At 37.0% G+C, this 20,843-nt stretch overlaps 5 protein-coding genes and 1 long non-coding RNA gene across 6 annotated transcripts; 3 read left to right on the top strand and 3 right to left on the bottom strand.

The window, feature by feature from the left end:
* Positions 1–129: 129 nt before the first annotated feature.
* On the top strand, positions 130–7,163 carry LOC139100343 (alpha-(1,6)-fucosyltransferase-like). The gene is made up of 5 exons (XM_070652962.1): positions 130–242; positions 317–818; positions 4,332–5,268; positions 5,803–6,015; positions 6,124–7,163. Exons 2-5 carry the CDS (start codon positions 343–345, stop codon positions 6,202–6,204), a joined length of 1,707 nt encoding a protein of 568 aa, XP_070509063.1. The 5' UTR covers positions 130–242; positions 317–342; the 3' UTR covers positions 6,205–7,163.
* LOC139100348 (uncharacterized) lies at positions 7,114–8,429 on the bottom strand. Its single transcript, XR_011545441.1, has 2 exons — positions 7,871–8,429; positions 7,114–7,783 (listed from the first exon to the last, which is right to left on the bottom strand). It is a non-coding gene; the product is annotated as an uncharacterized lncRNA (long non-coding RNA).
* On the top strand, positions 8,009–11,545 carry LOC139100347 (aldo-keto reductase 1B-like). Its single transcript, XM_070652966.1, has 7 exons — positions 8,009–8,164; positions 8,433–8,524; positions 9,314–9,750; positions 9,865–10,004; positions 10,072–10,092; positions 10,456–10,702; positions 11,372–11,545. Exons 2-7 carry the CDS (start codon positions 8,456–8,458, stop codon positions 11,412–11,414), a joined length of 957 nt encoding a protein of 318 aa, XP_070509067.1. The 5' UTR covers positions 8,009–8,164; positions 8,433–8,455; the 3' UTR covers positions 11,415–11,545.
* Positions 11,546–11,549: 4 nt separating this feature from the next.
* Positions 11,550–14,715, bottom strand: hfw (leucine-rich repeat domain-containing protein hfw). The gene is made up of 3 exons (XM_070652964.1): positions 14,534–14,715; positions 12,864–14,058; positions 11,550–12,045 (listed from the first exon to the last, which is right to left on the bottom strand). The coding sequence occupies exons 2-3, from the start codon at positions 14,043–14,045 to the stop codon at positions 11,731–11,733; spliced, it is 1,497 nt and encodes a 498-aa protein (XP_070509065.1). The 5' UTR covers positions 14,046–14,058; positions 14,534–14,715; the 3' UTR covers positions 11,550–11,730.
* Positions 14,498–18,087, top strand: LOC139100346 (histone-lysine N-methyltransferase, H3 lysine-79 specific-like). Its single transcript, XM_070652965.1, has 5 exons — positions 14,498–15,227; positions 16,161–16,475; positions 16,536–16,675; positions 16,759–16,965; positions 17,544–18,087. The coding sequence occupies exons 1-5, from the start codon at positions 14,922–14,924 to the stop codon at positions 17,962–17,964; spliced, it is 1,389 nt and encodes a 462-aa protein (XP_070509066.1). The 5' UTR covers positions 14,498–14,921; the 3' UTR covers positions 17,965–18,087.
* On the bottom strand, positions 17,962–20,413 carry LOC139100344 (myrosinase 1-like). The gene is made up of 4 exons (XM_070652963.1): positions 20,136–20,413; positions 20,013–20,074; positions 18,899–19,949; positions 17,962–18,299 (listed from the first exon to the last, which is right to left on the bottom strand). The coding sequence occupies exons 1-4, from the start codon at positions 20,392–20,394 to the stop codon at positions 18,157–18,159; spliced, it is 1,515 nt and encodes a 504-aa protein (XP_070509064.1). The 5' UTR covers positions 20,395–20,413; the 3' UTR covers positions 17,962–18,156.
* Positions 20,414–20,843: the final 430 nt, after the last annotated feature.

Raw genomic sequence — 20,843 nt, 5'->3', positions numbered from 1 at the left:
CACAGCAACCTGGAATCTGAAACAAAAATTTAAAAAAAAAATCCAACACTGAACGCACACCCCAGGGGACCAACAGCCGCATTGAAATTCGCATTAAAAAAAACATAAACAATCATCGTACTTTCCATCCCCTCAACAACACATCACGAAAAAAAAAGAGACAAATTTTTTTCTTTCATATCCACAATAAATACATCATATTCAATTCCGATTAAATGAGATCGTTAGACCAAAGTGAAAAAGTACTTTTTTTATTATTTTCAAGTAAAAAATTAAAATTTTAAGTTTTTTTATTATTAATCTGTGCTGCAACAAGTTCAAGCAAGTCCGTGACACCCAACTATGTCATTTTCCCGTCAAATTCTCATCTTTATATGCATTTGGGGTCTATTAATTTACTTTTTTTTAATTAAATTAAATCCAACATCACGCAATAAAGAGACGGATGAGATAGAGCGTCTTAATCAGGCACTGCTGTATCTTGAAAAGTCAAAATCAATTGATAATGAGCTGAGGAGATTACTGGATGAATATGTTAATGATGTTGCAAGTCCAGACGCAAAATCTGAACTTCTTAAGAGAATCAGCTCGAAATTTCAAGATGCAACAGCTTCAGGCACTGGACAGTCATCAAATGGAGTTCCATCCCATGAGTATGAGCATCTTAGGCGACGTGTCACGACAAATGTTGGGGAATTGTGGAACTATATGGGAGCGGAGCTGACAAAAATTGAAAAATCAATGCGGAATGAGTTTGAGATGCAGCAGTCGATAAAGCAAATGAAGAATTTTATGGAACTAGCTAGGGAGCATATAAGGTGAGTTTTGGCCACGACAGTTATTTAGACAAGTGAAAAAAAGTTTAGAAGCAGTGACGACATGGACATATATATTTTTAGTCGGATGTGTCTGACTTGTTCTCAATATTTTTTTTTTTTTTTTTGTGGATCTGTGTGAATGACTCGAGATGTAGGCTTAAAATAGAGTCTCACTTGAGATTTTGGATGGTGTTGTGTATGATGGGTGATTGAACGGACTGCGGGGGGTAACATCTTGTTTATTTTACTATATTGTTGTATACGGAGTGATTAGCTGCGGTTGAGTTATGATGAGGTTTTTTGGTGAATAATTGACTGGAAAAAGTCAAATTGATGATCACATAGATCGTAGATAAGTGTCGTTGAGTTCATCGAGTCAGTGGTTATGAGTGAGTTATGGGGTTAGATTAGATTCGGGGATAGATGGACAGAGAGATAGAGAGTCTGAGAGACCGAGGGACAGAGATATAGTGGAACCGATGGATATAGGAACAGAGGTATAGAATGACAGAGAGACAATATGACAAAAGGACCAAAGAACAGAGATACTGAGGTACAAACAGATAGAAGGACAGAAGGACAAAGAGCTGAAAAAACAGTGGAACAGAGGAACCGAGGGACAAATAGACTGAATGACAGAGAAACACAGGGAAAAAGGGACAGAGGGACCGAGAAATAAAGGAAGCTAAGAACAGAAAGACAGAAGGACAGAGGGACAGAATGACAAAGGATAGATAAGGACAGATAGGGACAGGCATGGACACTCAGAGACAGATAAGAGCTGAGGGGCTAAGGCATAAAGGGACAAAATGGTCAGAAAATAGAAGTACCGAGGGATTCATGGACAGAACTAAGAAGACAGACCAAGAAAATAAGACATAAAAAGTCAAAAAATTGTCCACATTCCAACTTTTTTTGTCAAGAACCAATCAAATACTCAACGCTCTCCAAAAATCCGTCCCAAATAAATAATCCAACAATCTATTCCTCAAAGTCAACACTCACAGTCACGAACGACATTAAATGCCAATTTATACAAACATGAACACGTTTTGTTCTGCCGATTGATGTAAAATCATATGAATAAAATTGATTAGGAATTAAATTACGAGCTGATAAGCTATTTTCGGGGTATGGACGGAGTATTAGATTAATATTATCTAAGTAAGGCAGTTATGTTTGAATTAGTGTTGGAATTATGTCAATATTGGTTTAGTTGGGAATGTTTTTTGAAGAATTGGACAACATTGCTGGGAATTTTGTAGTTTTGGTTGGATATTAGCAGCTATTGTGTTATTAAGAGTCTGATTTGACTGATCTGTCTGACTGCTTGTCTCTCTGTGTCCCAATCTGTCCCAATCTGTCCCTATCTGTCCCTATCTGTCCCTATCTGTCCCTATCTGTCCCTATCTGTCCCTATCTGTCCCTATCTGTCCCTACCTGTCCCTATCTGTCCCTATCTATCCCAATCTGTCCCAATCTGTCCCAATCTGTCCCGTCTGGATGACAGAGACCCCATCCACCTCCGTAGACACCCCCCTGACCCTCAAACACAGCCATAGAAAATAGTAAAACTTCATCTTCATTAGAATTGCAAATTTGGCTTTAAAACTCTCTAAAAAAAAAAGTTCACTTGCTTTTGTTTCAATTCACTGAGTTTTGTTGACCTCAGTCAGCAGTCAGCATCTATTGTTGCCAATAAAACCTTCATTGTTTTGCATCTCATACTTAATTCAGTCAATTTAAGCATAAACTATTATCATTATCGTCAATTCTCTCACATTTTTTTGGTGTATTTGTTCCAATTTGACATTTACTGGATGTAATAAGCACATGTGTAGCAATTACTCCCCTAATGGACACCTCTCTGACTCTCAAAATAAGCTAATTTGTTGCCGGTTTCGCTGATAATTTTTCTCATTCATTGGAATAACAATAATACAAGTGTCGTGTATGTGTGACGCCGGTTGGATGTGTGTATATATTTTGGGTGATGATTTACATATGTTTCGTCATGCAATGTTTGTTCTGTGTGAAATTAATGGAGATTGTAAGGTTTGATAATTATTATTTTTTTGGTAACTTTTGAATGGGGAAATTGAAAAAGCAAGGTCGGTCAGGTGTCGATTTATAATGAATTTTGAGTTTTTGGTCGAGCTGAATTGGGTCTTTTTGGGTCGAGCTGGTCTCCTCTTTGGTCGAGCTGAGCTGTTCTTAGGTCGAGCTGAGCTCTTTTTGGATCGAGCTGAACTCTTCTTGGGTCGAGCTGAGCTCTTTTTGGGTCTGGTTGAGCTCTTATTGGGTAGAGCTGAGCTCTTGTTGGGTCGAGCTGAAATTGGATCCTCTTTGGTCGAGCTGAATTCTTCTTGGGACGAGCTGAGCTCTTTTGGGTCGAGCTGAGCTTTTCTTAGGTCGAGCTGAGTTCTTCTTGGGTCGAGCTGATTTTAGATCTTCCTGGGTCGAGCTGAGCTCTTCATAGATCAATCTGGGCTCTTCATAGATCGAGCTGAGCTCTTCTTAGATCGAACAATTCCACAAAATTCAAAATTCTAAGCTAGACGTCCATAAATTATCCCCCAAATAAAATCAATAACTTACTTAACCATTCCATTTATTTACCAAATCACATAAAGAAGAAAAAACTTTTCGACAGATTGACTGATTGTGTTCCTTCATGAAAATAAATTCATTCATTTACAATTTACGGACCAAAAATGTCTGTTGAATCATGTGAAGTCTGAGAGCATATAGCATGCGATATAAATAATTCAATAGTCACTAATTCATATTTATTAATGCATCAGACACTTTACGGTTCATTCATTAATATATGCGATCGGAATGAGCTCACATGTGCTTTTGAGATTTACAGACGAAGATTCACATGTGCTTAATGAAATTTGAAGTGAATGGGAAAGAAAATCAATTTTAATTAAATTATTTATGATTTAGTCTGATTTTGATGAGTGTTGACTTGACTGTGACTTGACTGTTACTTGACTGAGACTTGGCTGTGACTTGACTATATGACTTGACTGTCTGACTTGACTGTCTGACTTGACTATCTGACTTGACTGTCTGACTTGACTGTCTGACTTGACTGTCTGACTTGACTGTCTGACTTAACTGTCTGACTTGACAGTCTGACTTGACAGTCTGACTTGACTGTCTGACTTGACTGTCTTACTTGACTGTCTGACTTGACTGTCTGACTTGACTCTCTGACTTGACTGTCTGACTTGACTGTCTGACTTGACTATCTAACTTGACTGTCTGACTTGACTGTCTGACTTGACTGTTACTTGACTGTCTGACTTGACTGTGACTTGACTGTCTGACTTGACTGTCTGACTTGACTGACTTGACTGACTGACTTGACTTGACTGACTGACTTGACTTGACTGACTGACTTGACTTGACTGACTGACTTGACTTGACTGACTGACTTGACTTGACTGACTGACTTGACTGTCTTACTTGAGTCTACTAATTTTCAATTTCTTCTATTTTTAGATCCCTCACAACCGACCTGGAAACAATGAAAGGTTCCGACGGCTACGAATCCTACCGTCACAAAGAGTCAAAAGCCCTCAGCGATCTCGTCCAAAAGCGACTTCACTACCTACAAAATCCTTCCGATTGCTCGACAGCAAGAAAACTAGTATGTAAGATAAATAAAGGCTGTGGCTTTGGATGCCAATTACATCATATTGTCTATTGCTTCATAATGGCATATGCAACAGAACGAACATTAATTCTTAAGTCAAAAGGATGGCGATACCATAAAGGTGGTTGGGAAGAGATTTACCTGCCAATTAGTGAGACATGCCTTGAGTCTGATAAAGGATCACAAGGTACATGGCCACAACAGGATGTCCAAGTTATGACAGTGCCAATTATTGATTCATTAAATCCACGTCCATCATACCTTCCACTTGCCATACCAGCTGACTTAGCACCAAGACTCACTAAACTTCATGGTGATCCAATTGCATGGTGGATTGGACAGCTGCTGATGTATATCCTTAAGCCACAACCCGAGACACTTGAGATGCTCGAAAATGGTAAAAATAAATTAGGTTTTAAGAAACCAATTGTTGGTGTTCATGTCCGACGTACTGATAAAGTCGGAACGGAAGCATCATTCCATAGTCTAGATGAATACATGAAAGGTGTTGATGATTATTATGATCAGCTTGAGATGATTGAACATATTGATAAAAGACGTGTTTATATAGCTAGTGATGATCCAAAAGTTGTTGATGAGGCTAGACGGAATTATCCGCATTATGATGTTATTGGTGATCCGGAAATTGCTAAAGTTGCTGCGGTGTCGACAAGATATACTGATTCGTCACTTAATGGTATCATGTTGGATATTGATTTATTGTCCAAATGTGACTTCCTGGTGTGTACATTTAGTTCGCAAGTTTGTCGTGTAGCCTATGAGGTGAGTTGAATTTGGGTATGGGGTGTTGGGTGTGGCATGGGTGTTGGGTGTGACATGAGTGTTTGGTGTGGCATGGGTGTTGGGTGTGGAATGGGTGTTGGGTGTGACTTGGGTGTTGGGTTTGACTTGGGTGTTGGGTTTGACTTGGGTGTTGGGTTTGACTTGGGTGTTGGGTATTGATTGGGACTGAGATATCGAAAGAGACTGGGAAATGGATTGAGACTTGAATGTGGATTAAGACTTGGATATGGATTGGGACTTGGATATGGATTGGGATTTGGATATGGATTAGGACTTGGATATGGATTGGGATTTGGATATGGATTAGGACTTGGATATGGATTGGGACTGGGATATGGATTGGGACTTGGATATGGAATGCGACTTGGATATGGATTGTGACTGGGATATGGAATCGGGACTTGGCTATGGGATTGGGACTTGGATATGGATTGGGACTTGGCTATGGGATTGGGACTTGGATATGATAATAAATTCACACAACTTATTTATCAACTCTTTCCATTTCCCCAGATAATGCAAACAATGTATCCCGATGCATCGAGTAGATTTAAGTCATTAGATGATATTTATTATTATGGTGGTCAAAATGCCCATAATGTGATAAGTGTTATGGATCATCAACCAAAGAGCGCTGAGCAAATTCAAGTCAAGACAGGCGATCTTATAGGTATCGCTGGTAATCATTGGAATGGATTTTCGAAAGGCAAAAATGTTAGAACAAATGTGAGTATTTTTATGACCCCATTAATTGATAGGGAAGGGGGTAGGGTGGGGTAACGTCCCCAAAATTCAATTTTTACTCATAATTTTCAATTTTATTTATTATTTTAGCAAAATGGACTCTTTCCGTCATTTAAAGTGAACAACAAAGTTGAGGTGGCCGATTTTCCAACATATAATCACATCGAGTGAGATAACTTTAGATATACAGGATTTAAATTAAATCAAATCAAGTCAAAAAATAAATTTTATCGTAAAAACTTTTAAAGTAAAAAATGTGAAAAAATTAATATAATGACAAAAAAATATCAATAGATTAAAAACGAGAAAATTTTTGAGTTAAATTAAATTAAAATGATGATTTTCTGTGTCTATGAAGGGGGTAGGAAGGAGGTGTAATGGGTCAAGGGGTAGTGGGGATCAATATTTTGGGATTATATCTAAAATTGAGAGCTTTTTTGGATTTTTGTGTCGAAAAATCTAAAAAAATGAAGAATTATTCCAAAAATAATTAAGGTTGGGGTAGGGTTGACCCCTCTTCATGTACCCCTTTCCACAAATTCTCCCCTTACACCTTCCAAGATCATTGATTAGAGCTAGAATTCGACTCAACTGCAGCAAACATTCAAAAATCCATCAAAATGAAGATTTTATCCAATAAATGAGGAATAGTGGATTTGGGGGAGGAAGGGTTGACCCCTCTTAATAAGCCCCTACACACAAATGAGCCTCTGACACCTTCCAATACCGTAGATCAGAGCTAGAAATCGACTTAACTGCAGCGAGCTCTACTATAGCTGTTAGACCCATTAAGACCCCTTAGCCACCCCTAAAGTGCCACCTAAACCCTAAACTATGTCTATACCCCAAATCCATCAACAAATGATCTAAAAAAAGTCAAAAAACCTTCAATTTTTTACCTCTAAAAAATTCAAAATCTTACATTTGAATTTAAATAAAAAAATTTAGATAAAATATTTCAATTTTTTTATTGTTCTTTAAGTTTAGCACCAAAACTACTTTTTTATATGTTGTCTATTTTTTTACCTATGAGAAACTTATGTGTCGATATAAAAATTTAGTAAATAATACAACAAAACCTGGGTAGTAAAATTCTTTTTGCATTTATTAAGACAAAAAAACAAGAAAAAAATATTCTTATGTTGTACATAAAATTAATTAATTAATAATAAAAAAAGGAAGAAAATTTTTCATGAAAATTTAATGGAAATTTTGTTTGAATTTTTTATGATTTTTGAGGGGTAGTGAGAATGCTTTACCGAAATTCCGGTCATGACATCGACAAAGCATAGCAGTTGGGGAGGGATGAAGGCTTGTATGATATTGGCAGCACTCCTAACTGGCAAAGAGACTGCTTTCAGGTATCTTAGTGGTTTTTCTGCGTCATGAAGGCAGGATCTTTGACTGTTAGTACTCAATGTGTATATTATGCTGTGTTAGGCAATTGATCGGTTCCAGCAATAATGTCCAAACAATTACCATCTCTCCATAAGTTCTTGGGAAGCTCTTGTGATCGCTAAAAATACGCTCATTCGACTAGATGCTTCTTAATTCAGGATTCTTAAGTTCTGGACTAATCCGTCAACTTCTGGACTATTAGTTGAACTTAATAGTCCGATTGGAGTCAGATTAGAATCCCATGGTGTCAAATTGGAATCCACTGGAGTAAGATTGTAGTCTAATCGAGTCGGATTGAAGTCCAGTCGAGTCCATTTGAAGACCATCTGAGCCTGGCTATCAGAGAATGGCTCTGCGAATGGTTTAAACTCATAAGACACAAAGATATTCAGTTGATCTATACGAACATCTATACAAAGCTAAATCCCGGTTTTCTTACTTCATTCTAACTTCAGCACCTTCTTGAAATTTCTCATCAACTTCAAATTTTCTCAATTTTCTCTCATTTTTGTTCCTCCTCACAAACACAACCAAAAACTGCTCACTCATCGGCACTTGTTGTACATATCTCAAAAAACATTGTTTATAAACATTCATAATCCAATTTTGAGTTTTAAATTGTTGAACATTTTTTTTGTGTATATTTTACTATCAGTTGAGATTGTCTTGTTGAACTTATCGCAGCTTATTGTGAGTTAGGCAAGCTTGTATCAGAGTTATTCAATTTTGTGAAGTAAGTTTAGTGTGTAAATTGTGGATTTTTGTGGAATTTGTCAAGTATTTGTTGATTTTTTTGGGGAATTTTGTAAAATTTTGTGGATTTTTGAGGATTTTTTGTGTTAAATTGTCGGCTTTTAAAAAATACGGAATTCTGGCAAATTTAGTGAATAGACTTTGACGATGCCCTGTCGTCCCAGCAACTTAGCCGGAACCGAGCAATCGAATATTTTCAGCATAATATCACATTAATTCTCAACTTACCCTCAAATTTCATCTTTCAGATCATCAAATAAATTCACCAAAAATGTCTGTACCGTCAATTACAATGTCAAATGGACTCAACATTCCAATTATCGGTCTTGGAACCTGGAAGGTAAGAAATTACATAAATAAATCACAAATTAGCTCTTAGTTCCTCATTAATAATTCATAATTATCAGTCAATTGTCATACAGTCACTTAATTAATCTCACATAATGTCCAACAATGCGTGAAATGAGTCAATTAGAAATTAAATATTGATAAAAGATTAAGGAAGTAGTGATGGGGGTGTACGGAAGTTAGGGAATGGTAGGAATTGGATTTTTTGACACCTTTGTTCTTATTGTAGTGATTTGTAGCTGAATCATGAACCTGAATTTGAACTTAGAATCAATATTGAAGCCTCTCTGTTCTTTAACATCCACTTAAGCGTCACGTAACTCCCAAACGACCCCCCAAGAACTGATTAAGTAGTTGACTGATAATCGTGAGTTGATTCCTCATGACGTAAGCGGAGCTAATTGACATGACAATTGAATTATTTGCCCTAATAACGCAAGTCAGTTAATTATTCCAAAATTTGACATCAAACCGGCGTGACTTACTTACTCACTTACTTCCTCGGCCCGACAGTTCAACTATGATCCATAGCCTCTGTCAGTTGATATCCTAAACTGACTCTAGCGCTGGTTATTCTCTGTAAATTGCCAATACTAAGAGCAGCTCTTAGACTGACTTGACTCTGGCATTAATACCAAATCCAGCACCAAGTTAGAGTCATGCCTGCATGTCACTGGATCTTTATTGAACTACCCGACATGTGATATCCAAATCAATCCCCAATTTGACATCATTTCGCTCTATTCTGCCTATATACCCATTAACATTCTCTTCATTCCAGTCCCCCCAAGGTCAAGTCGAACAAGCCGTCAAGGATGCCATCGATGCCGGCTACCGTCACATCGACTGTGCCTTCGTATATGGAAATGAAAATGAAGTTGGCGATGGAATTGCCGTTAAAATTGCCGAAGGTGTTGTCAAGCGTGAAGACCTGTTCATCACATCCAAATTATGGAACATATTCCATGATCCAAAGGATGTTAAAGGTGCTGTTGAGAAGTCATTGAACAGACTTAAGTTGGACTATTTGGATTTGTATTTAATTCATTGGCCAATGGGATATGCTAACTTGGATAATGGAGAGACTTTATTCCCTAAAAATGAGAAGGAAGAGTGGATATTCTCGGATGTTGATTATGTGGACACATGGAAGGGTTTTGAGGAGCTTGTTGATGCTGGATTGGTGAAGTCGATTGGATTGTCGAATTTTAATTCAAAGTGAGTATTCAGGATTAGGTGGACATGGCCAAGTCGTCGTATTGACGAAAATACCTTAACGACCAGCTGCATCGAGCCATTCCAAAAATTGACATTTTTGTTCTAAAATTCCAGGCAAATTGAGCGAATCATTTCAAGTGCTAGAATCCAACCAGCAATGTTGCAGATTGAGTGTCATCCATACTTAAATCAAAAGAGACTGATTGACTTTTGTCGTAGTAAGAATATTGCTGTAACTGCTTATTCTCCACTAGGTAGGTATCAAAAGTGAAATTAGCTTGTCAAAAGTATTGAAAATAATGCAATAAATTGTTATTTCAGGTTCTAATGATCGTCCATGGGGTAAGGATGCTAAGAATTAGTATTTATACTTAAATTAGTCACAGTGTAGACCAAAGTTGGGAGAAATTTGGGAGCTTGGACTCAAATTACCCAAAAAGACATCCACACGAGTTCGGACTCTTCTAGACTCTCTATATGGGTTCTGGAATCTGACTGACTCTCTTAATCGAGTCCCAACTCTTCTTGGCAATCTCTATGGATTCTGGAACGCAACTGACTGTTCTTATGGAGTCAGCACTCTTCCAAACCCTCCCTATAAAGTCCTTCCACCTCTAATCCATTCCATCTTTCACAAAATCATAAATTCAACCATCATTCACTGAAATTTCATCAAATTTAACACATATATCCATCTAATTCCAGCTAAACCAGAAGACCCACAACTCATGGACCAACCAAAGATTGTTCGAATTGCTGAAAAATATGGAAAAACTCCAGCACAAATTCTCATTCGTTATCAAGCACAACGTAATGTTGCAGTCATTCCAAAATCAGTCACTAAATCTAGAATTATTAGCAATTTTGATGTCTTTAATTTTGAGCTGAGTGCTGAGGATATTGAGGCAATTGACAGCATTGATTGTAATGGACGGTTGTGTGCATTAGGATGGTGAGTTTAAGATGGGATTTGATTTATTAGAGGATGGATTTAGGGTAGTTTAGCTAATTATGGTGCGGTACGGTGTGGATACAGCACTAGAATAGTGACATGTCTGGGATATTTGACACAGATTTTTGCTGAATGTTGTATGTCTAGTTTCAAACATTAATCAACCTTGGAATAGTCCTAGACATGCGTTGTTCAATCTTTTGAGTGACTCACTAAAGTGGGAAGGCTTCCCGAAGTCACGCAATCGGCATTGGAACCCCTTATTTGGTGGTAAGCCATGACCGAGACCGAACACTGCATGGGTATCATGGCAATTTCTCAGAATGATCATTATTACTTTAGTGTGCCTCATTATTCAAGTTATACACCTCTATGTTAAGTAATTTCACATTGTTAATTGTCAAATTCAGACTTAAGATGCGGAATTTCACATGTGAATGTTGTAAATTGCTACAATTTGCTTAAAATAGATCAATTTTACATGAATCTCTAATTTAAACACAAGATGGTTAATTGATCCGAATTCTGGCATCAGGCTGGTGTGACTGTCTGGTATGGTGTCAGATACAAATCTGTCAAGTCGAATTGGAGCTGGATTTTGGATCAATTAGTCAATTTATGGCATTTTATGCTATAATTTACATCGTTTGTCTTTCTATTTTTCCATAGGGTTAACCATCATCCACACTACCCATTTGCTGAGGAGTTCTAAAGCAGTTGGACTTTGTAGCTGTCTCAACCACAATAGACAATGCTAAACTGATCTAAATATGAATCAAATGATGTCCAAACATCTGTAATTGAAGATTCAATTGATAATAAAATTAAAATTAACAAATTAAACTCATTGTTCCTTAATTTCAGCTCAAAAAGCTTTTTTATTTGGCAATTATAAAGATTTTTTCCTTAATTTATCACTTTATTATTTCACAATTATCATTTTGTCATGGATTGCACATTTAAATTCATCAACTAATACAAAAATTTCATTAAATTTACCTCAATTTTCCTTAATTTTCAACATAATCTCACTTTTGATTGTACAAAATGATGTAACTTGCTGGAAATGGCAAAAATCCAGTCTTTTTAAACACATAATAGTCGTATGAGACTTTTGTAAACAGCGCTATAAGCAGCAGAACCTCAATTACTATTAAATATTCGATGTAATTTGCCCAATCATCAATTCCTGACTTACACAGTTCAGTTTCTTTTAATTCTAGTATTTTGGCTTGCATGTTGTTGCAAAGAATCTTGTCACAGTCGTTGATTAAGCGCCAGTGGTTGATGTTCTTGACGATGTGGCACTCGCAGGTGAGACGGTTGCCGCCGAGGTAGAGGATCTGGAAATTGGGAAGGGGAAGTTGGGTTTAGAAATGGATTTAATCAAATTTATGGCAAAATTATTCAAAATTTCATTGAATTTTTGCAAATTTTGACTAATTTTGATTAAATTCTCTCAAAATTCCATCAAATTCTCACAAAGTTCATCAAAATTCTCTCAAAATCCCTCAAAATCCCTCAAAATTCTCAAAATTCTCAAAATTCTCAAAACTCTCTCAAAATTCCCTCAAAATGCTCTCAAAACTCTCTCAAAATTCTCTCAAAATTCTCTACAAAATTCTCTCCAAATTCTCTACAAAATTCTCTCGAAATTCTCTCAAAATTCTCTATAAAATTCTCTCAAAATTCTCTACAAAATTTTCTACAAAATTTTTTACAAAATTTTCTACAAAATTTTTTACAAAATTTTCTACAAAATTCTCTCAAAATTCTCTCAAAATTCTCACAAAATTCTCTCAAAATTCTCTCAAAATTCTCTCAAAATTCTCTCAAAATTCTCTACAAAATTCTCTCCAAATTCTCTACAAAATTCTCTCGAAATTTTCTACAAAATTTTCTACAAAATTCTCTACAAAATTCTCTCAAAATTCTCTACAAAATTTTCTACAAAATTTTCTACAAAATTCTCTACAAAATTCTCTCAAAATTCTCTACAAAATTTTCTACAAAATTTTCTACAAAATTTTCTACAAAATTCTCTCAAAACTCTCTCAAAACTCTCTACAAAATTCTCTACAAAATTCTCTCAAAATTCTCTCCAAATTCCCTAAAAATTCTCTACAAAATTCTCTCAAAATTCTCTACAAAATTCTCTCACCTTTCCATTGAGATTCTTCTCCAAATTCGACAATATATAGTACGGTATATCCTTAATCTTATTATTCCTCAACGACAACACAGTAAAATTCTCCAAAAATTTCGACCCTTCCAAGTCCACAATCGTCGTGATAAGATTATCATCAGCAAATAGACTCTTAATATTCAAATAATAATCATTCGTAACCAGTGCCGACAGTGACGAAATGCTGTTGTTTGTGATGTTCAAATAGTAAGTATTTTCAGGCAATTTAGTCGGCAACTTAGTCAATCCAGAGTTGGAACAGTCGACATCCGAGATGAATATCAAATGATCCTTCTTATTTTCATCGATATTTGTGTACTGCATGTGTCCAGGCTTACATCGACACTTTTCAGGACAGTCATATTCAAGCTTCTTACGCTTCTCAACGTCTGAGATTGTTATGGACGCTGTGTCATTGAACCAGTACACGACCTCACTTTCGCACAGTGACTTCTCCTTGTTGAGGAACTTGACATCCTTTTCGAGTGCCGCTGAGATGTTGATGCATGAAATTTTGGAATTTCCGAGGATGTCGACGGTCGTGTTCTGTAGACTTGGAAGTTTTGTGAGATTATTTGCTGACAGATCCACAAGTTTAAGCTGATTAAGGTTCATAAAGGCACGTTCGTTGATTTCCGTCACGTTATTATTCGAGAAATTCAGGCACTTTATGGACGAGAATCTGGCAAACTGTCCAACAATTCTGCTGACATTCCCGTCCGTAATCACCAGCGAGTCTACCTGCTTGAGTGAGTTCAACTGCGTGACATTAATTTCAGCTTGTGTTGCATTAATAATATGAATATTTTTATATGTTGAGGCATTCATGCTGAGGCAACTGATGGACTTAAGGATGTCCGTCACATTACAGCATATTATTGCATCCCTAAACTGTTCACATTCACAACCTTTTGTTGGTTCCTTTTCGAAACAGAACTGATCGACATCAGCATGAAAGCATAGAGATTCATCGACTTTTCGGTCCTCTAAAGTCGCTTCAAGCACTTCTGAGTTATTTTTGCCTTCTTTTGAGTCGGATGTTCCGTTTGGTGATCCTGCATCACTTATCACATTCTGTTGGATATGATTATCGTCCTGGATCTTGCCATGGACTCCGAAGAACAGGAGAAATATTAAAATATGACTTTTCAGCTTCATCGCAAGTGAAAAACTGAAAAGAAAAATGAAAATTACTGATTATGATAGAGCAGGAAGTATAGAGAACTAGGATTGGATACTGAGAAAATTAGGATCGAGCAGACTAAGATTGGATCGAGCTGACCATGACTGGATCGAGCTGACCAAGACTGGATCGAGCTGACTAAGAATAAATCGAGCTGACTAAGAATTAATCGAGCTGACCAAGACTGGATCGAGCTGACTAAGACTGGATCGAGCTGATTAGGACTGAATCGAGCTGATCAAGACTATATCGAGCTTATCAAGACTGGATCGAGCTGATTAGGACTGAACCGAGCTGATCAAGACAAAATCGAGCTGATCAAGACTAAATCGAGCAGAATAAGTCAAATATTGAAGACCAACTCACATCCCATAGCTTCCTATCCTACTCATTCAACTCATAATCTAAAAATCTCAATTGTTGTGCAAATAAGGGCGAGCAAATGTCAATAAACAGCACTCACCTAAAAATTCCCCCACAATTGCTGGCATTGACGGTAAAATTGTTGATTTTGTGGCTGTAAAAATTCTTATTTATGTGACATCAGTCTTAATGGTGGATATAAGGCACTTTATAGGGTTAAAAATTAAAATATCAAATAAATTGCGATGGAATTAGAAATATATAAATAAAAATAATGGATAGAACTTCGATATAGTGACTTGATGGGAGTTTGTAGGATGTAAAGTTTGGAATCAGGCTGAAAATGAAACAAAACATGACTTTTTGCATCTGTTTACATTGGAAAAATTGTGAATGTGAAAAAGTTTGTGAAGGAATCAAAATATTGAAAGATTAAGGCACAGATCAAGTCTGCAGCCCTGCAAAGTGACCTAAAATCCAGCATAAAAATGGAAAAATCCAAAAAAAATTTAAAAAGACAAAATAATAAAAAATTAAGCAGTTCCAATGCTAAACTCCGAAAAACAAACAAAGCAGCACATCCAGCACAAGACACAGAATCCATAGATTACTATGAATCTGGATCAAATGACTATGACAACTCAAATTCAGACAATTATGAAGATGACAGCAATGATCATGATCAGGAAGATGTATTTGCAAATGTGGATGGAATTGTCAAGGAGGAAAGCTACTCAGATGATGAAGATAATGAGTCAACAGTCATTAAGCAAGTCTACGTCGAGTCACATCAAGTAATTGTCAATCTAATACATTTTTTTATGAACATAAATACACTAAATCTTGTTATTGAGTGAGTTTTGGGGATTTTGAGGCGTTTCATGTATTACTTCATGTATTACTTGAATAGCACAAGTTGGTTAATCAATAAAAAAATCCGGCACCAGGACGGCGTGACTCTAGCATGACTCTAGCTTAATTCTGGCATGATGACGGACTTGATTTAGAACAGCTTACAGTCATCAAGTCAGATTCTTGCTGTTCTGAGCTGAAACTATGGTTTTTGGATCAAGTTGGCGTTCAACTTAGACAGGAGAGTATTCATATGGAAATAGAGGTTTACCTCCTACCTCATGCACTAGACTGGTATGATGCCGGATTCTATATAAATCAGACCAGAACCTCCAAGTCAGAGTCACGTCAGAAAAAGTCGGAATATTTGTTCCTTGGGTCGTTTTGGCCTTCACACCAGGCAGAGGGAATTTCGGTGTGGTGGGAGGTACACTTCATCTCATGAGCCAAAGTAGCATGGCTCTGGCTTTGGTTTAAATCAGATCAGTGTCAATAAGTTAGAGTCACGTTGGTCTGCTTTCGAATATGGGAATCTGGGGATGGTTTCTAAATCAAGAAGGGGTGGATTCAGGCGTGGGGAGGGGATTACCTCATGAGTTAGGCTGACATGACTCTGGCATGGTCAGCAATGTCACAACGTTCAAGTCCAAGACCAGAGTTGCCGGTTTGTTCTTCAATTTTAGTTCCTGTGTTCGATTGGCTTCAAAATCAGGAAGAAGCGTACATAGTACTAAGCGAGTTACCTCAGACCTGGCTACCAAATGCCTCAAACTTATTTTTATCAATTTTGATCATTTTTGGTCATTTTTGAACATTTTCCACATCCTAAACTTATTATTGCCTTACTAAATTAATTCCAAAATATCTACTTCCAGCCCGCACCAAAATCAACCCCAAAACCAAACGACAATGACATCCTAAAACACATTATGATCAAATTAGACAGGATATCATCTACAAATGAGCACAATTTTCGATTAATATCAGCACAAAATAATGAAATTATTAAGCAACAAATCTCAATTAATAATAATTTAAAAATGTTAGAAAAAAGAATTCAAAGAATTGAGACAAAGCTGCAATGTGATGTCAAAATTGACGATTTTACGATCGACGTCATCAATAATGTCGATGAATTTAAGCAGTTCTTATCATCAGTCCAGAATGATCAGGAATACAGCGGTAAATGTGTAAGTATGAAAATTTGTGGATTTTAAGGTTGGATTTTGATTTGGGATTTTGGTTTTTAGACTGTGTACCTTCATAAGCACTGCCCAAAAGGATCATCAAAGCACACACATTATGGAGTCATTAAAGGCATCATCGACAGGCTGTTTAGTCCAATTTTTAAGAATAATTGTGGATGGGCGTCGGAAAAGAATAAGAAAAAGTGAGTATACATGTTAGGGGACGGTCATCCGTGAGCGGTTCCTGAATAATTCATGACATTTATCACTAAATCTTCATTTCCAGCTCCGACAATCCACAAACGACAAAATCAAATCGAGTCTTGCTGTCTGAACATTATGCATTCCAGAAGCTCATTTTAGATGTTCTTAATTTTAATTCAACGGAAACATTCACGACGGATCATGTGGCTGATGGAATTAAGGAGTATTATAAGCGATTTCCACGAAAAGTGATAGATAGTGAGACGGAGGGAGGCTCTATGAGTTCAATGTAGGTTGCTGACTGTCAATTTAGATGAAATTCAAGTAAATTGATGATATTTTTAATTGATGCAGATTAGCACAAGTTGGTTAATTGATCCAAAATCTGGGATCAGGCTTGCATGACTCTGGAATGGTGCTGGAATCGGTGACTTTGGAATTGTGTCCAAGAACCAAGTCAGAGTCATGTCAGACTGGCATCGAATTTTGGATCAATTAACAGACCTGTGCTATTCGGGGATGTTTAGCTTAATCCACCCCAAAAAGGACATAACGTAGAAAATGCAGAATTAGTGTCTTAATGTCTGCATGATTCAGTGAAATCAGATTGGTTGCAATTCTATGCTAGAGTCATGAAGTCCTAGGACTCTAATTTGCCTTTTCTACTTCATTTGCCTTTCGGGTACGTAAAGCATAATAAGTTCTCAGCCAGACTAGGTCTCAATTTGCTCTCTAACTGGCTGATTCAGCTTAACTGAATAAAAACAAAGTTTAATTTTTTAAAAAAATCCAAAAGCTTTTTTTTTTTTTAAATTTATTAAATTCCTACCTAAATTGGATCTTCCCAATTCTCCTCAATGGCATTAGTTCAGAGGAGCTCGAGCGTAGACATGAACAGTACAGTCTCCAGCTACAACTTGATCATCAAAACGAAACAGCAGAAGAACGTCAAATTAGAAGAGAAGCAGACGCATCCAGACTAAGACGCATGAGAGAAACGGAAGAACAACGTCAGCGTAGACTCGCAATTGAACGGAATCGACAGAAAACAAGAAGAAGAAACGAAACCGAGGAGGAGCATCAAATGCGACTGGAAAGAGAAAGAATTCGACAAGCTCAAAAGAGAAATTGCGAAAGTGAAGAAAAACGTCAGAAAAGGTTGGAGAAACAAAGGATCAGACAGCAGAGAAGTAGAGGGAAGTGGGTTGAGGATGAGAACCAGATTAAGCTTGAAGAGTATGTGATTGAGGAAGTGAAAATGGAAAATTATGAAAATTATTTAATGTAAATTTAGTAAATCTATTCAATAAAATTGGATGTAAATTGGGGTTGATCAGTTATTATGTATGGCTTATTAAAAGGGATGAAGCTACAAAGGAGATAAGTAGTAATGTGACGTAATAACTGAACGTCCCCCATAATTAATAACAATAATTCAGGCTTAATTAACAATTTCAGCTTTAAAATCTGTTCTCTCCTTTTATGCACCAATAAATCTATTGTTGATCACATCCTTCATGAATTTCGCTGACTTTTTGGCTGTTCTCTCCTTCGTTGGACTTGTCACATTGACGTGGTAGATACCAAACCGTTCACTAAAGCCCTTTCGCCATTCAAAGTTATCTGTAAGAGTGATTAAGCATTGAGTCATGAGTCATATACTTGGGAACGGAAGATCATCTCATTGTGGTTATCTGGAGCGTATTCAGAAGATAAGGAACGGGGTGGGATTAGTGAAAACCCTCTTCCACCCCTTTCCACCCTCTTCTAGCTACGCAACTGCTCCACGATATCATCGGAGACCTGGAAATTCTGACAAATTGCTGAGATTCCTCCTTTATGAAATTAAAGTGTCAAGGAGAAGGAAAGAGGGGCTGGTGGAGAACCCCTGCCATCCCCTCCCTACCCTTTCTGACTACCCCACTGCTCCATGAAGTCTAGAGTCCTGGCTACTCTGACAATAGCTTGAGATGCTTCTTTTCAAGTTCAAATTCCATTAAATTCACGTGTCAAGGGGGAAGGTTTGAGGGAGTTGGTGATGAGCACTTCCACCCCCACCCCTCCCCTTCTAGTTACGTCACAGCTCCATAGAGTCTGAATTCCTGTCAACTCTAAAAATAGCTGTCAAGCTGCCTCTTTTGCTGATCGAATTCCATTAAATTCAAGTGTCAAGGCTTTAGAGAACTTGAGAGTCCAATATCCCCCAATATGCCCCAACTTACCAATAATAGACCACGCTGTATATCCAATAACATTGCACTTCTCCACACTTATCGCCTTAGCCACAGCAATCAAATGATCCCTAAAGTATTCAATCCTTCCATTATCATCCAGCTGTCCATCATCACTCCATCCATTCTCAGTAATCAGCACCGGCACATTATCATATTGATCTTTAATCCACACAAGAGCATCATGAAGACCTTGTGGAACGCTGTACAGCCATGATGACTTTGCACGCTTCCATGATGGATCAATTGAGGTTCGGATCCGAGAATCGTCGGTGATTGTTGGATTTGAGGATGGATTGTAATCAGATGTGTCGAGTTCTGCGTACCTTGATGAATAATAGTTGAATCCAAGGAAGTCAGCACTTCCTCTGACGAAATTTTTGATGTCTTCAGTCATTTCTGGAAGTCGCGACCAAGCACGTCCTTCCTTCTTACTTCTTTCATCAATTTCATCTCTCATGACTTGCGGATATCCACCAGATTTACTATAAATTGGATGCGCAAACCATCCAAGCTCAAAATTCATAAATCTATCGATAATATCTTGTGGATCTTGTGGATTTTTACGGAAATAGAATCGACTGTCGAGGGTGATTCCAACCATTCCACGTTGATCCTGCTTAAAGTGAGTTTTGTAGGTCTCGTAAGCAGCTGCATGTGCCAAAATGACATGATGTGCACACATGTATTCTCCAACACCCCGTAGGGTAATCAGCGGTGGACTTGACCCATACGAATATCCCTCAACGCAACTCTCAAATGGTTCATTAAATGTTATCCAAATTTTGACTCTAGTTCCAAAATTCTTGTACAATGTGTAGGCATAAAGCTTGAAATATTTAATAAAGTATGGATTAAGGAAGCCACCAGTGTCCTGTATCCATTGTGGTATGTCATAATGTAGCATTGTCACGACTGGCTCGATGTTGTTCTCAATTAGGGCATCAATCAGCTTGTTGTAGTAGTCAAATGCCTTCTCATTGACGACTGTACTTGTTGGGAACAGTCGTGACCAAGAAATTGAGAAGCGATAATGCTCAAACTGTATGGACAGAGATAATTGAGTTATTTAATGTGGTTTATAGATATTGACCATGTCACTTACACCGACTTCCTTTAATGCCTTTATGTCATCCATAAAGTGATGATATGAATCATCTCCGACATCTGCAGACCCAAAAAACTGATAAAATACCCAAAAAATGCCTCAAATCCACTTCCAACTCACCTCCATTACTTCCATCAGCAATCATATCCGGATGATCATGCACAAATGTGTCCCAAATTGACGGTCCTTTGCCATCCTCTTGCCATCCACCTTCTATTTGATAAGCAGCTGTTGCGGCACCAAATGAGAAGTTTTTTGGAAATTCAAAGTAATTTTCGGAGTCGATGGCTTGACTTTCAATTAATATTGGAGTCAATGATAGTGAAATTGAGTTTTGGATGGAAATTGAGGAGAATGTGATAAGAAGAGTGAGGAACATGACTGGATTGTTGATGCTTTGGGTGATAAAAGTGAACTGAGTGTGGAATGTGGAGTTGGAAGAGTTGGGGACGTGAGAATTTTTGAGAATTTCTCAGAGAATTTTTTGTGGATTTAAAAATGAGAAGTTGTGTGACTTTTTTATAAAATATGAAAAAATTGGACATAAAAATGTTTTATATTTTTTTATATTTATTCTCTCATTTTTTGTTAGATGAACACAATGTTGAACACTTTGTTACATGTTAAAGGCTTTTAAACTATTTTAAATTACATTTTTTGTATTTTTTTAACATTTTAAATTTTATTTTGACGATTTTTTTCTAATTTTATTAGAAGTTTAATTCTTTTTAAAGAAATTTTAATTTTTAACTTTTTTTTTAAATTATAATTTGAGTTTATCAAATAAAATTTGACAATTTCATTTTTGAATTCTAAATTTTTCAAATG

This window comes from Chironomus tepperi, unplaced genomic scaffold (genome assembly GCF_022539635.2).
Source record: "Chironomus tepperi strain 1889 unplaced genomic scaffold, CSIRO-AGI_Ctep_v1 contig_58, whole genome shotgun sequence".
NCBI classification, from domain to species: domain Eukaryota; kingdom Metazoa; phylum Arthropoda; class Insecta; order Diptera; family Chironomidae; genus Chironomus; species Chironomus tepperi.
The sequence above is the reverse complement of the archived record's forward strand: the minus strand, read 5'-3'. Positions and strand labels throughout refer to the sequence as shown.